Source organism: Monodelphis domestica, chromosome 3 (genome assembly GCF_027887165.1).
Source record: "Monodelphis domestica isolate mMonDom1 chromosome 3, mMonDom1.pri, whole genome shotgun sequence".
Classification (NCBI taxonomy): domain Eukaryota; kingdom Metazoa; phylum Chordata; class Mammalia; order Didelphimorphia; family Didelphidae; genus Monodelphis; species Monodelphis domestica.
The window spans coordinates 82,622,875-82,640,045 of record NC_077229.1 but is presented as its reverse complement, the minus strand read 5'-3'; the positions used below and the strand labels follow the sequence as shown (position 1 = coordinate 82,640,045).

Here is a 17,171-nt window from a genome sequence, read left to right as displayed (position 1 = left end):
AAACATATTTCCATATAGTTCATGATTGTAAGAGACTATTCATATATATCCAAGACCCCAAAATAAGAACACATATAAACTGAAGTGGAAAAAATATTATATTTTCATCTGCCTTCTGACTCCAACAGTTCTTTCTCTGGATGTGGATAGCATTTCACATCACAAGTCCTTTGCAATTGTCTTGGATCATTGTATTGCTGAGAGTAGCAAAGTCTATCACATTTCATCATTCTGCAATATTGCTGTTACTGTATACAGTGTTTTCTGAGTTCTGTTCATTTCACTCTGCATCTTTCTAGCTTTTTTCTGAAATCATCCTGTTGATCATTTGTTTCAGTTCAGTATCCCATCGCCCTCATATATCATAATTTGTTCAGCCATTCATTCCCCAATTGCTGGACATCCCCTCAATTTCCAATTCTTTGCCACCAAAAAAGAGCTGCTATAAATACCTTTGTACAAGTAGGTCCTTTCCCTTTTTTCAGTCTCTTTGGGATGTAGATCTAGTATATATTACTAGATCAAATGGTATGCACAGTTTTATAGCCCTTTGAGTTATGCTTCTCTTCTCTTTTGTATTTCAATATCAAAATTTCTATTCTTCTGGTCCTTTCATTAGGAATAACTAGACAGCCTCTATTTTGTTAAATATCCATTTTTCCCCATAGAATTATACAACAGTTTTGCCAAGTAGGTTATTCTTCATTGTAATGTTAGCTTCTATGCCTTTATATATTTCAAGTCCTCAACGTCTTTAAAATAGTAGCTGCTAATTCTTGTGAATCCTGACTATGACTCCATAATATTCTCATATTTCTTCCTGTCAACTTGCAATATTTGCTCCTTGCCTGGAAGCTCTACAATTTGACTAATATTCCTGAGAGTTTTCATTTTGAAATCTTTCAGAAGTTATGCAAAAGATCACTCCAATTTCTATTTTGCCCTATCTGGGCAGTTTTCCTTTTTATAATTTCTTGAAATATGATGTCTAGGTGTCTCAGTGCATAGAATTCCAGGTCTCAGAGAACTTGGATTCAAATCTGGCCTCAGACACTTCCTAACTGTGTAACCCTGGACAAGTCACTTAACCCCAATTGCCTAGCTCTGACTGCTCTTCTGCCTTGGAATCAATACTTGTAATTATTCCAATATAGAAGGTTAAGGGTTTTTTTAATTTTTTAAGAAAGAAATATGGTGTGTAGGGAGGGCAGAACCAAGATGGCAAGTACCAGTGGGGATCCAGATAAACTCTCCCAACATTCCCATCCAAACAATTTTAAAATAACCCTCAAATAAGATTTTGTAGTGTCAAACCCAACAGAAAGAAGGTCCAAAGGAGGCATTTTTACAACCTAAAATAATTTATGAGATCCACAGGAGAAGTCTGTGATACCAGATTGGATGTAGGCCCCAAAGTATGGCAGGAACAACAGTGGTGGGCAAACAATAGGAGCAGCACCTTTGGGAGCTCTCATATCAGAAATGGTAATAAGGACAAACAACTGGTCAGAAAGAGATTACAAGGGACTCAAGAGCTGGGCTTTAAAATTATCACTTCAGTAGCTATATGAAGGATGGAGGGGAGAAGAAAGAAATTTGAATCAGGGATATCAAGATTTTAGTGGTTACTATAATAGTCCAAGCATGTTATTATGACTGACTTTCACTAAGATGGGAGGTTCTTCCATCACCATTTGGTAGCACATTTTAGGCTTAGAGGCAAATGATGGGAGTAACCCAGACTATGGCAAAGAACTTGCCCCCGATCCACAAAATCCTATTTTTACATAGGAGAGGGGGAATCAGAAAAATTCAAGTTTTGTCACGATGGGCACAAGGCATAGAGATGGACATAAGTTCTTTGCTGAAGGACACATAACTTGCTGGGATGACACAGGCAACTTCTGATGAGTATTCAGTAGCTTGGGGCTATCTAAAACATGATTAGTGACTGTGACTCAGGGAGGACAGAATATCAATGAAATTCCTATTCTGTAGTCTTTAGAAAGATGTTTGAAAATAATTTTGCCTCTTCTCTTTTGCCGCACTGTCCAAAGTTTTCTCTTTCTTGAACTTCCAACAAATTGTAGTAGGACTTTCTCAGGCTTCCCCCTCCTCAGTGAAAATTGTAGCATTCAGTGGAAGAAAATGGAAGTTTACTACATAACCCTCTTAGGCCACCACCACCCCTTCTCATTGTGTGTTTTCAGTAGGCAATCTAATAAAATTTGTGAGAGTTTTATGTATTCTCCTTCCATAAATATATGAAAGAAGCATTCACTCACTGCTTTCTAATGTCCACATTGACTCAGAGGTATGTAATTTGTGGTGATGAAAAGCCTTTTAATGAGTTGCTAAGCTATAACTCAGTAAATATATTAAGGAGGGTAATTCCTGCCTCTCAAGTCTGTTCTTACGACAATTTTAAAGTACAAGGATGATTTTCTGAGCTGTTGGAAGAGAGTAAATTCCCCCATAGGTGGACACAAGCTGAGAATCTCATCCCAAAGAATTCTGTGGGGTTATTTCCTTTGGTGAAAGATCTAGTACAGTATAGAAAGGCAAATGAAATCTTCCCTTTTCATTTCTCACCTGGATGCACTACTTGGGGATTTCTCTGACTTTCCCACCATGCCCCAGGAACCTCATCAACTTATACAAGCAAATCATGCTTGTACTCATACCTCATCACTACCTTCTGCCCTCCCTCTGGTTGGCATATGGAACCATGAAATCCAAAACCCTCATTTAAGGAAGGACCTCAGAATATGCATCTCATTTCCTTCCTGGATGTACTACTTTGAGACTTCTCTGACTTCCCTACCATGTCTTTGGTGCCTTCTCCTCCAACCTCATACACACACACACACACACACACACACACACACACACACACTTTTGGTTTTCATTTGTGTGTTGTCTTCTCCCATTAAATTGTAGGTTCCTTGAGGATAGGGACTGTCTATCTTTTTCATATTTGTATTCCCAGAACTTAGCACAATGCCTGCTACATAGGAAGTAGTTAATAAATGTTTATTGACTTAACTTCATTCCTGGACAACTAAGCAGCTGAGATTCGTTATTATTACAGAGAGAGAGAGAGAGAGAGAGCGAGAGAGAGAGAGAGAGAGAGAGAGAGAGAGAGAGAGAGAGAGAGAACTTAGTGTTAATTGAACTGTGCTTAGTGAAGAAGAAATACAAAACAAACTCCTAGCAAATATTCTAGTCTTGAATTTTAGCATTTCAATGGATTGTACTAATACTAACAAGTTACTGAATCCCGTTATAATCATTTATTCTATATTGCTGAGTGTATCCTTCTGTGTGGGAGTAAAACTATGTGATTAATATTTTGTTTCTATTATACATTGAGAACATCTTTTAACTTCCCCTTTGAGGGGAGAAAACAGTGTAGAAACAAAAGTAGATTTGTTTCTTGCCAATGTGAGGGGCAGGAGGTCAGGGAGGGGAAAGTATAAGGAAGGAAGCAATGAGGAGATCAATTTCCCTTCTGAGAAGACACACAACCCCAGAGCAATGAACCAAAGACAAAGCAAGATGGAATATAGAAGATAAAATTTAAATATCCCTAGTCCTGTTGCCTCAACCAAGAAGTGCTTAGATTTTCACAGTGCTGGACTGAAATGAATCTCAATTCCATGGATATGTTCTTCTACCTCATTATTTCCCTCTTTGAGCACAGATTATCAATTAGTGACTATCCTTGACTATTACCTTCAGATATTTTAGTCAAGTCCAACTCTTCATGACCCATCTGAATTTTTCTTGGCAAAGATACTAGAGTGGTTTGCCATTTCTTCTCCAGCTCATTTTATGGATGAGGAAACTAAGGGAGATAAGGTTAAGTGACTTGCCCAGAGTCACAGAGCTAATAAGTATCTGAGATCTATCTGATTTAAACTCAGGAAGACTCATCTTCCTGACTCCAAGCCCTCATGCTATGCACTACTACTCCATCTAGCTGCCCTACATCATAATATTAACTAAAATTTAATGAGTCAAGTCTTGCAAAGCACTTTACATATATTCTCTCACTTGAACCTCATGGCAACTTTTCAGACAGATACCATCATTATCCTAGTTGTAGAGATTAGGAACATTAAAATGACAGTGATAAAGTGACTTGCCCAGGGTCACATGATTAGTAAGAGGCTGAGGAATATAGACAACATGGGAAGTTGATTTCAACTCCAACATTCTACCCATTGTGCTGCCTACCTGCCTTTTTGAATTACAGAGTTTCTGAGTCAGGTGCCAACTACCTAGGAAAAAAACTTCTTTGACACTCTACTTCTTAGAGGAAAAGCTGGCCAACAGCTATTTTATCCTATAACTGAATGACTAAAGAAAGTCACATCTTGGGCTAGCAATGAAATCTCAACCCTCTGAATTGCTCACAGTGCAAATATAAGCTCTGTGGTCTCATAAATTTACCATAAGTTTCCATGGTGTATAGAATGACTGTAATGGGTTATTTGATACATTTTATGTTTCTCATTTATTCATGTACTTAGGTCATTGCGTCTTTATAATTTGGGGGGAGGGAGGGTGAAGAGGGGAGCCACTATTCTGTACTAGATACCAATATTGCACATTGAATAGATTTACAAAAGATGACCTGTTGCTCATATATAGCAAGATATTAGACAGGAGTCATAACTAAGCTTATTTTAGAAATTCCCTTGGAGTTATTCTGGGGAATTCATGGCAGATTCAGAGAAAAAGAAACCTGGACCCCTGCTTTGGGGTCAGTTCCTCTGGGATTTAAAGCTACTTTCCTGAATCAAAAATGCCTTGAAAGAAGCTGCATGAACTGCAGGGTGCAGGTAAAATCAAAGGGTTTAGTTCAAATGTTCTCTGTTGGAAAAGAAATGGAAAACTTAGGCATGAGTTCTAAAGCAAGGGATGAAATAATAGAGGGAAGGGAAGCTTTCTGCCATGGTTAAATTACATCTGGAGTATTGCGTTCACATCTGGGTGCCACATTTTACTGAATCACACCACAGAATCTCAGAGCTCAAAAGGATATCAGCATCCACATAATACCACACCCCACTTGAACAGCAAAATCCCCTTTACTATATTCTCATAATTGATCAGACTACTTCCACTTAAAGAGTTCAACTCTACACTGCCATCTCTCAAAAGTTTCAGATAGTGAGAGTAATTTTCACAATATCATAAGAGGGCCAAGACTCAAGAGAAGAGGACAATGTGGAAATAAACTAGTTTATCAAGGAATTAAGATGTGGGGAAAGAGATAGTATACAAAAAAAAAACATAGCAGTGATGACCTGGGGGAGAACTGAGGGTCTGAAGGACTAGGAATCACACAGTATGAACAAAGAGTAGAGTTTGGTAAGGGAAGGTAGAGGAAAAGGTCAGTAGATTGTGGTCAGATAAGTTGATTTCAGGATTCTGGAACTTCAAGATGGTATATTTGTGGGTGATTGAGTTGGAGTAGGGAGTAGGTCATAGGAAATGAGCAAGTTGAAGGTGTTTGAGGAAAAGTTAATGTGTATTTTGAAGTCACTCTATATGCAGAGTGAAAGGAGAAGAATCAGAAGAACATTATACACAAAGACTGATATACTGTAGCATAACTGAATGTAAAGGACTTCTCTACTAGCAGCAATGCAATGATCCAGGACAATTCTGAGGGACTTATGTGAAGACTGGATTTAGCTATCTCCTGAATGTAACAATGAAGATACTTAGCTCCTCCTTTATTGTGAAGATAAAATTGTAATCTCCTGATTTCAGCAATGAAGGAAGACAGAAAAGTCACCAAGCCCTTTACAACTCCTCCCACATATACAGCTATGTTATTATCTAATTTGATCCTCACAACAACCCTGTGAGATAGATATTATTATTATTCCCATTTTACAGTTGAAGAAACTGAGACAGATAGATTTTATGTTATTTTCTCAGGATCACACAGCTAATAAATATTTGAAGCAAGATTTGAACTCATGTCTTCCTAAGTCTAAATCTAGTGTTCTGTCCAATTAGATTGTGTGTTCCTTAAGGGACAAGAACTATCTTTTGCTTTTCTTTGTACCCCCAACATTTAGCACAGTGACTAATTGACTAATTTATCCACTGCTACCTACACTGCTCCACCCAAATAGCACTAAATTGTTGACTTTACCACTGGATTTAGAGACCCTGGGTTTGAAGCCTGGTGCTGGTACTACAAGCTAGGTGACCTTGGACAAGTCCCTTAACTACTTAGGGTTCTGTTTCCTCAATTGTAAAATGAAAGAGTGGAGCTAAATGATCACTAAGGTCCTTCCCTACACTAAATCTGTGATCACATCAACCTATGTTTTAAGTTTTGTGAATCTGTGTCCTTGGAGGGGATATTAATTCACTACACCTGACCAGTGATGGTGTTAGATAATGAAACTCCCAGTTTTTCTGGTTGAGAGGAATGAATCACAAAAGTGAGAATAAAATGCAACTAGGCTCTTCATGGGTCATGCATATGACTTGGGGAGACAATGTATTTTAGGAAGGAAAGAGCAAGGTTCCAAATATTTCTGATGTTAATCCATTTGACCTTGGGCAAATAACATAAATGCCCTAAAATTCGGTTTCTTCAATTCTGAAATGAGTAATTCAGACTCAACAGATAGTCTCTGAAATCTCCATCAGGTATAAATCTGTGATCATGTAATGCTGTGTCCCAAATAAGTCTCTGACATGAAAGTTTCATATATTCTATGTCTTAAACTCCTTCTCAATTGTAATATATGGTGGTCTGTGTGCAAAAATCTATTTCACCTCTGCTGCTCAATGCCCCAAGATCTGAATTCCCTTCCCTGGAGGAGAGCTAGAAACACAGGGAATTCTTAGCATTCCTGACAACAGTCATGTGAAAATAAATTGGACAGCTTCAGTCAACTTCTTCCCCACAGGAAACTGAGTCCAAAGAGTCTGGAGTGAAAGGTGGACAATTACTTGGGGTTAATCTCTAACAAGGAGCTTGGGGAATTAGAGCCTAGGGTCCAAGGACACCATGTAAAAGTACGTACAATGATATCCACTCACCCTTCCTAGCAGACAAACCAGACTCTTGCTCTAATGTGTGCCAAATCGGCCAAAACCTCAAGCTCTCTTTCTCCTGGAAGAACTCATGGATTTGGCTAGCCCTTTGACCGAAGCACTCATCTATCAGAAGGAGACCTGGGAAGACATCAAAACTGGGTCCTTCAGCAACAAAACAGAAGCTTTTTAACAAAAACCCAAGTAGGTAAAACTGCATAGGACATTTTATGTTCATTTCAAGGGGGAAATCTCACACAAAGTAATGTTCTGAGTGAGTAATAGAATCTTGGAAATTTAGTGCTAAAAGGGGGCTTGAGAATGTGGAATGTCAAAATTGGAAAGACTTTGGAGCATAGAACATAGAATTTCTTTTTTCTTTTACCTTTTTCATAAATTTCTTTTTCTAATTTAGACACTGATGGATCTTCAAATTATTTTCTCCTCCCAACCCCTTTCCACAATTCATCCAAAAAGAAACAAAATATTTTAATTTGCTAAAATCTAATAAAAATTGTAGTTTTTAAATAAATTTTCCCTCAAGAACATATTAGTTATTTTAAACCACAAATCAATATATGTTTCTTTTGAAAATAATCTTGAGACTTCATTTTATGAGGTAAAAAATATAACAAGATATAAAGAAAAATTCCTGTTTCCGTAATAGAAAAATAATCCTAACTACCCTTTTGCTATCCTTCAAGAATATATGCTTTTGATAGTAATGATACATTCAGCATATAGACAACTTGGCTTTAAGTATTGCTTAAGTATTTTGGAGTTCAGCTGAAATGCTTTGTGATGGTTAAGAGAAAGGGAATTCTTTCCAAAATACTAAAAATATTAAGACTTAGTGACCACAAAATAAAAATTGTCTGAGCAATTTGGACATAAAACTGTCTGGGATAGTCTGGGGCAGTTTGGGATAAAATTACAAAATTCCTCAAAGTGTCTCCTCTAACAATAAGTATTGTTTGGTATGAAAGTCAGCAATAGAAAATTTGAAATAAGCAATAATTTCTTAATTGTGGGCACAAACATGGACTAAAATTATCGCATATGGTTTGAAAGGCATGTAAACTACTGAAAGAAGAAAAATAAAAATAAATCAAGAGAAATGTTCCAGTTATTTTAGAGACACACTGGAAAGAGGTAAATTCTTTGCATGTGGGGAAAAGGTCAAGATAAATGATTAGAGATGTTAACTTAGAGGAGGTTAAAATAAATATTTAATTTTCTTCTAACTCTCCACCAGATAGATTTTTAGATCACCAAATGTTCAATAAAAGTGTCTCAGAGATCCAGCAAAGTAAGACTAGTTATGAATATTTTGATTATAATTTTGGCAGATTGGCATTAAGTTCATTTGGCTAACAATCCACAAGTAATTTTGCTAAATAACTTCTCATACTCAACAAACTCATGAGGGCAGTCTCATCCTATTTTTTAAACGGCTTCTAATGGTTCCTAAAGCTTAGCCTTTTGATATGTTTCCAAACATACTGCAGGCTTTCACTAGTATTATACTGAGTGATGAAAAAATGCAACATGAGAAATGATGAGAATTAAATAGCATTTGCTAAAATAAATGAACCAGACACAATTCATGTTATTGTCCCCTGTACATAGTTAGCAGCTATAACAGATATGCAACTGATGCCAAATTTGAAGTTTCTGAGAAAGAAAGAAAGAAAGAAAGAAAGAAAGAAAGAAAGAAAGAAAGAAAGAAAGAAAGAAAGAAAGAAAGAAAGAAAGAAAGAAAGAAAGAAAGAAAGAAAGAAAGAAAGAAAGAAAGAAAGAAAGAAAGAAAGAAAGAAAGAAAGAAAGAAAGAAAGAAAGAAAGAAAGAAAGAAAGAAAGAAAGAAAGAAAGAAAACATGCACACTTTGTCCCCAAGCCTCAAGGTATTATTTCAACAATTAATGTTTTTTCTCATTGCCCAATATTTCAGTCATTGTTAAAAAAAAAACTGCATCCTTCATGTTTCTCTGAAAAAAGATAGGAGGATATTAGTCAACTGCTAGCCTGATATTAATCCACTATGTGTTATAATATCCCAAAACAAACTCATGTATCAAATAGAAGAATGAGGACCAGAACAAAGGAAGAAATAGCATCACCTTTTACCATTGTTAAACCACATGTGGAGTATTGTACAATTTCTGGGTGCCACTTTTTGTTGAATCAGTATCACAGAATCTCAGAGTTGGAAGGGGCTTCCATGGCCATATAGTGTCCCATACACATAAACAGAAATCCCCACTATGACCTCCTCATAAGTGGCCATGTCACCTCCATTTAAAGAGCCCCAGCAATGAAGAACCCACCAAATCTATGAAAGACCATTGCATTTTGCTATTGTCTCTCCCACACCTCTCCTTGGAGTCCGCAATAAGATGAGTGATTTTTTTGGAGACTTTGCTAAAACCTAGGCATACTAAGAATGCAGCAGTAGAATGATTGATTGGCTTTGTAATTCTATCAAAACCAAAATAAGCTTAGTTCAATATGAAATATTACTCATGAAATAAGGTTGGTTCCTGATGATCTTTGCCTCCCTTCCTAAGTGGTCATAAATCATCTCTTTATTCATGTCTTCAATAATTTGCCCAGGAATCAAAGTGAAAGTCAACATCCTCTAGTGTTCAGGATCAATCTTCTTCCTTTATTTGACAAACAGGGCATTTTTCTTTATCCCAATCCTGTGGCATTTCTCCCTTTCGCCACAATCCCTCAAAGATCGCTGACAATGGCTCACCAGGCAATTCTCTAGGACCTTCAGGACTCTGGGATGTAATTCATCCAGGCTGGTTCAGTAGAGAATTCACTAAGGGCAATCACTTACCTTGATACTCAGCTCCATTCTAAACAGGCTTGTTCTGAGACTACTCCTTTCCCCTTCTGAACCTATTCCTTGTCTAAAGATCATTCATACAGTTTGGCAGAAAAAAAAAAAGTCAAGTAAAAATTTCATGAGTCTCTTTTTGAACATTTTCATTATTTCATCTACTTTGAATGACCATCCTATCCCTTGTTTAGTCTTCCCTTTTTTCCAAAAAGAGTTTAAAAATCCCTTTTCATTATTGGGAGTGTTGATGTAATGCAGTAGATATAGTGTCAGGGCTGGAGTCAGTAAGAACTGAGTTCAAATCTAACTTCAGACACTTTCTAACTGTGTGACCCATGTGGTTCTTTTTTTTTTTTTTTGGTAGCTAGGTGGTGCAGTAGAGAGAACACTGTGCCTGAAGTTGGAAAGACTCATTTTCCTGAGTTCAAATCCAGCTTCAGACACTAGCTATTTGATCCTGATAAAGTAACTTTCCCCCATTTGCCTCAGTTTCCTCATCAGACCCTGAACTGGGATAGGAAATGGCAAACCACTCACTAATATATTTGCCAAGAAAACCTCAAATGGGGTCACAAATGGTTGGGCATAACTGAAAAATTACAGAACAAAATCTCTCATCACAGCTGTTTGTATTTTAAGAATGCAAATTTAATGTAGAAGATGGGATTTTAGTTAAGACATGAAGGAAGCCAGAAGGTGAACATGAGGCAGGAAAGAATCGAATAGGAGACAACCAGTGAAAAATCTGTCATTTAGAGATGGAATATCTTATGTGAGGAACACCAAGGAAGTTGGTACAGGGGAAGAATGCTGTAAGAGCACTGGAAAGGTCAAAGAGAGCCAGACTGCAAAGGTCTTTGACTACCAAACACATTTATTATATTTTATCCCAGAGGTGATAGGGAGCCCCTTGAGTTTGTTGAATAAGGAGATGGCATGGTAAAACCAGCACTTTGGAAGAACAGTTTGACAGCTGAGTGAAAGATGAACTATGTTGGAAAAAAAATATGAGATAAGAAAACCAACAAGCAGGCCACTGCAATAGTAAAGGTATGAGGTGATTAAGGCTTTCTTCAGGTTGTTGGAAGGGTTAGAGGAAAGAAGAAGGTGTGTAAGAGAGATATTATAAAGAGAATCACCAGGACTTGGCAAAAGATTAGATATGGAGGAGGACAGGATAACAAAGAGTAGATGATGACACATAGGTCGTGATTCTGGGAAAGTGTTATACTCTACCAAAATAGGGAAATTGGGGAAAGGAAGTTTTGAGGGGAAAGATATCAAATTCCATTTTGGTCATGATTGAGATTTCCAACAGGCAATTGAAGAGATATGCCTGGAGATCAGGAGAGAACTTAGAGCTGGACAAATAAATTTGGAAATCATTTGAACAGAAATGATCATGGAATCTACCATATTTCCTCCAATTGGTTCTTAGATTTCTTCAAATCAGTATATTGTAGAAATATACAGCACTACTCTGCCACGCCCTTGTCTATTCTGTCCTTTTAAATCAATTATAACTTTTCAAAGTAGGATCAAATGAGATAATATTTGTAAAGTGCTTAGCACAGTGCCTGGCACAATAGTAGATTCTTAATAAAAATGTATTTGCTTTCCCTTTTCTCCCCAAAAGTCTCTCCAGTATTTTACTGATAAGTACCACCATCTAGGACCCAATGAAACTTAGGATTTAAAATTCTTCATCCTATCATTTCTCTAGTTCATCTTGCTTATTAACCATACTTCTTGAATTTTTAGAAATATCTGACATCATAGTCTTGATTGAAGACTCCCTTTTAGAATATTCTCTTCAATAAATTATTGTTACTCTCTATCACTCTTATTTTTCCTGTCCTGTATTTATCTTTCTAGTTTGTAAGTTGGTGGATATTTTTACTTTCTTTAGTTAATGCTTACAAAATACATATATACATGCACATGCATACATATCTTCTCTTGAAGGCAGGAACTATCTTTTGTCTTGTTTTTGTGCTTAGCACAGTGCCTGATACATAATAGATGCTTAATAAATATTGATTGAGTGATATCACTCTCAACCTCATGATAATTCTAGGCAGACATTCCTCCTGTAATCCAATATAACCAAATATATGACAAGTCATTGTCTAGTCCACTTTCAGAAATTCATAGTCACAATAAAACACAGGGAAATAAAAGCATTATCTAGAATGTCTTGATAAAAAGTCATAGAGTTACTTCTTAATAAAAGGAAGAAATAAAAAGGCATGTCACAAAGAGTAAAAAATATACTTTTATATATTATGTATAGAATATATATTACATGTAATATATATGTATTAATGTATATAATAATATGTATATTTATATATATTTATATAATTCCTATACTCTCATCTCCATGATAAGCTCAATGTATACAGTCATGCATCACTTAATGTCCCACACCCAGGGTAACTAGGAGGCACAATGGCAATAGGGAAGACATGGGTTCAAATCTGACCTCAGATATTTCCTTTCAGATACTTGAACCTGGTCAAAGCACTAAATCCTGTTTGCCTAGCCCTTGTCCTCCTGTCTAAGAGTTCTTAGTTTCTTAGTCAGAAAGTAAGGGTTTTTTAAAATTAAATAAATCAATAATGTCCTACACCATTAATTGACTCATAAGTTTGCAATATCCTAGGCAAATTTTTTTCTCAATAAAATTACTCATCAACCAGGTCTGAACCTCCCAAAAGTTTTGCCATATATATATATGGTATAGCCCTTGTGGATCAGAAGTTGGCACATGCTTTTGGCACTTCAGACCTACACCAAGTCTGGTCATTTCTAAGATAGAATATTTGTTTTCAAAGAGAAGGGGTGAATCAGTTACTATGGCTACTGGGTTCCTGTTATCTTGAATTAAAAGGGTCTCCTCTAATACAAGAATACTTAGGTTTGGCTGAACTTCATTGATCTCTGGCATTTTATCTCTTTTACAAATCTGTTTAAAACAGTATCATGCTGGTGGGTGATAGCCACCAGCAGGTGTAAGTTACCATGGCCAAAGGACATGGGGAGAGAAGGCATTTCATTTTCTGCCCCATACCAATGGATGAGTTCTTCTCCAGATCCAAAGCTTCTCTCACAATCTGGGAAATGGCTTTTTATGGATTCAAGCTCCTGTGAGTTGAATTGCCTATGAACCTTAGACTGCAATATACCAGCCATTGATGATAACTTAGTGACTTCTTTTAAAGGATAGATTTTCTCAGGTTCACACTCAGGCTTGTTCTCCTTGTCACCTTCATTTCCCTCAGGTACACTATCTGTTTGTCCATTATCCTTGCCCATAACCTGATCTAGCCCTTTCTCCTTAATCAATTCCTCTAACACAGCCTTAATCATGTTTTCCAGGTTGTTATCAATAGCCAGTATCTTTTCTGCCTTAAGGGGAACCACAAATCTAAAGATCTTCTTCACTTGGGTTAGAGTCTGCAGGACAGCCATTAAGAACACATACAATTGAGCCAGGACCTGCCAGAGTACCAGTACAGTTTGGAATGGCAACTGCAAAATAGACATTGGAATGTTGCCTATATAATCAATAGAGTCCACGATCATGTGGGTCATTCTACTGTACAGTATGTTACAGACCCAGAAGCAAACAATGATAGCCACAATCACAGTTCCACAAATAACTTGTTTGAACATCTTTCCTCTTTTCTACTCTGCCTTTCAAAGGATTGTGGGGTTCAGTCAGTCTTCGAGGTGCCAATTGTATTAAAAAGATAACCTAGGAGATATTTCTGGTTGTAATAAATGAGATACTCTGGCTGACTAGAGAAATACTAGGGGAAAACCTGAGGGTGCCTATTTGTAATGGAGAGAGATATTCTGGAGTGACTAGAGAGATACTACTAGAGGGGATACTCTGGGGCTGCCTATTGATCACTACTGATGGCTAATAGATAAGGATTTTCCTACCCTCCACCCTTCACCTCCCAGTTTTCCACCCACACCTCCTGCCTCCCTTACCCTCCTCCCCCCTGTTAGTCAACCACCCTTCTAAGTATTTCAAAGGTGAACTGTGAGGTTTAGAGAAGATACTCTTGTTCTCTTTCTCAAGTAAGGAGGTTTATTGGGGAGGACAAAGATGGAAGATGAGGTGAGAGGGATGAGGTTTTCCCTAATCTATAATGAAGGTTAGGAGGATATTGGGAAATGTCAGTCCTGTCACAACTGTGACACAAGTCTGTCAAGGAGATGGGAAGACAACTGTTTAATCTTTCTTCTTCCTTCAAATTCAAATTTGAGACACAAATATCTTCTTCACCACACTAAGCCACCAACAAAAATTAATTTCTTCTCAGCCTAGCTCCAGAACCCCTCCTCCCCCCATGATCCTTCAGCCTAGGACAGAAGCTAACAGGGGGCCTGTTCCCAGCTTCTTCCCTCTTCAGCCTGGCTTGCCTCCAACTGTCTTTCCTGGGAACATTCTATTTGGAATGTTCTTTTTTTGATTGACAGCTGAGGTCCTTTACTTTGTTTTGCATGCTTGGCTTGGCTTGTAAATCCTCTCTTACACATCAGGTAAAGTATCACGCCCTAAAAAAGTGTGTAAGGCCAAAACTATAAAGGGGACTGAATATGTCTTAACTTCCCCTTATACTACAATAATTTAAAAATCTGTCATCTCATGTATGTAACACTCCTTCCACTAATATAGATTGTAGTCCCCTTCTAGCTTCAAAGATGGTCTTTGAGAGTTGTAAAGATTTTTTTTAACTCAACATCCTATATCCAACTCAGTGAGGAAACTATCTCAACTAAAATTGAACAACATGCCATCGCCAGACCTATGCCTGAAGTTTTTATATCTTGGACCTGTCAGAGGATGTACTCCTCAACCTGAACCTTTGGGAACCCAGCAAAGCCTTAACTAATATTTTGTGTGTCCAGATTAACCTTCATAAAATGTGCCCTAAAATCAATTTTTTTGAAAAAACATTTTAATGATGATTTTTGCCTTTATACCACATTGATTTTCCACCCCACCTCCACCACCACCATCACCACCAATTAAATTCTGGATTTTGACAAGAAAAATATTTAAGTAAGTTCAATGAATGACATAGAATTGTGTATATAGTATTCTCACCCGGAATCAAAAGTGAATTCTGTTAAGCTTAATTCTGACCATGACATTTCTCTGCTCGGTGAGTTTCGTTGGCTTTCTATTACCTCCAGGATTGATGGATACTCACTTTGTTTTCAGATATTTACTACCAAAAAAACTGCTGTTAGGAATGTGTATCCATGGGCTTTCATTGAAGGTCCTTGACTTCCTTTAGATATGTGCCCATTATTGAGATTTCTGAGATAAAGGGCTCCAACAATTTAGCTAAATTTCTTTGCATAATTCTAAATTGCAAACTACTATGTTTGGATTCCTTCACAGATCTATCTACAGAGAAACCCTATGCCTATTTTCCCAAAATCCTTCCAATTGACAAAATTTGTATCTTTTATCATATTCCCAAAATTTCAGAGTATGAAGGGAAACTGCAGAGTATTCATACTAGTGATCTGTAATGTGTTTTCCTAAAGTCATTTATAGTTAACAATTCTTATTTGAAAAATGTTTGTTTCCATTCTTTGATCCCTTATCTCTTCAGGGATGTCCTTAATACTATACCTCTCTTCTCAACTCCTACATATACCAGTAGATATTCTGTGTCTCAGATTATTGGCTGTGATATTTTTATTGCAAATATTTTCTCTCTTGTGATTCCATCTTCACCAATTTTATTCATATGAAAACATTCAAATTTATTTGAATGGGATGCGTTAGTTTCATATCCTTTCCACCTGTGTTTCCCAACAGACCCATGGACGGAAGAAATCATTCTGCCATCTCTGAGTTCATCCTCTTGGGTCTTTCAAACCAACCAGAACAGGAGAGGCTTCTGTTTTTACTCTTCTTAGTTATGTACCTGATCACAGTGCTGTGGAACCTGCTCATCATTCTGGCAATCAAAACTGACTCCCACCTCCACACCCCCATGTATTTCTTCCTTAGCAATTTGTCCTTTATTGACATCTGCTTCACATCCAGCACTGTCCCCAAGATGTTGGTTAACCACATATCTGGGAATAAAGCAATTTCTTACAGTGGATGCTTGACCCAAGTGTTCTTCTTCAGTTGGTTTGCAGGATTAGATAGTATCATCCTTGCCTCCATGGCATATGATCGCTATGTAGCTATCTGTGCCCCATTACATTATACAATGATTATGACCCCAAAATTCTGTGCCCATCTAGTAGCAGTGTGCTGGTTCTGGGCTTGTATTGATGCTCTCATTCACACTGTCTCCTTAACCCGACTTTCATTCTGTGACCACAATGAAATACCTCATTTCTTCTGTGATCTCAGTGTGGTGATAAGGTTGGCATGCTCAGACACCTTCTTCAATGACTTGATGGTCTACATAGTAGGAGGATTGACAGCAGTCATGCCCTTTATTGGCATCCTCATCTCCTATACACGAATTTTTGTGGCTGTCCTAAGGATACCATCGGCTCATGGGAAACAGAAAGCTTTTAACACTTGTGGCTCCCACCTTGCTGTGGTTTGTCTTTTCTATGGGACAATCATTGGAGTGTACTTCAACCCCACATCCACCCACACAGCCCAAAAGGATACAGCATCAGCTGTGATGTACACAGTAGTCACCCCCATGCTGAACCCTTTCATCTACAGCCTGAGGAACAATGATATGAAAGGAGCCCTGAAGATGCTCTTTACTAGGAAACCTGGCCTTTCTCTATGACTATAAGACATCCTCCTTGGCCTGGATTCCTATGTCTCATACAGTAATCCAATGATTTACAAATTTTCAATGAAACTTTTCATGTATGAAAAATAGAATAAATTGCTCACCTCTCTATCTAGACCAATGGTAACATACTTAGATGGAAAGAGCATGGGAGCTTTGCTTCTCCTTCTAATTCTGCCCACTTCTTAGCTGACTGAATCACATAATCTCCTATGCCTCAGCTTCCTCATCTAGGAAATGAAGGGGCAACCACATAGGAAGCTCTTTGTAGAGCTATATGAAATTAAATTCTGCAACTTACTGGTTTACTTGCCTGGAACACTGAAAGGTCTCCATTGTTAGATATTAGAAATGGACTTGAACATAGACCTTCCTAGTTTCAAGACCTACCTCTCTATTCACTATGCCACATTGCTGTTCTTAAAAAAAAAAAAGCTGGCAATAAAGAAT

General features: G+C 37.4%; 1 protein-coding gene across 1 annotated transcript; it reads left to right on the top strand.

Annotated features, from left to right (window-relative positions):
• Positions 1 to 15,773: 15,773 nt before the first annotated feature.
• Positions 15,774 to 16,715, top strand: LOC100012829 (olfactory receptor 1361). Its single transcript, XM_001362667.4, has one exon. It carries the CDS (start codon positions 15,774 to 15,776, stop codon positions 16,713 to 16,715), a length of 942 nt encoding a protein of 313 aa, XP_001362704.2.
• The last annotated feature ends 456 nt before the right edge of the window (positions 16,716 to 17,171 follow it).

What these genes read in the sequence shown, in the direction of transcription:
- LOC100012829 (XM_001362667.4), top strand. Translation starts at nt 15,774, where the DNA reads ATGGACGGAAGAAATCATTCTGCCATCTCTGAGTTCATCCTCTTGGGT.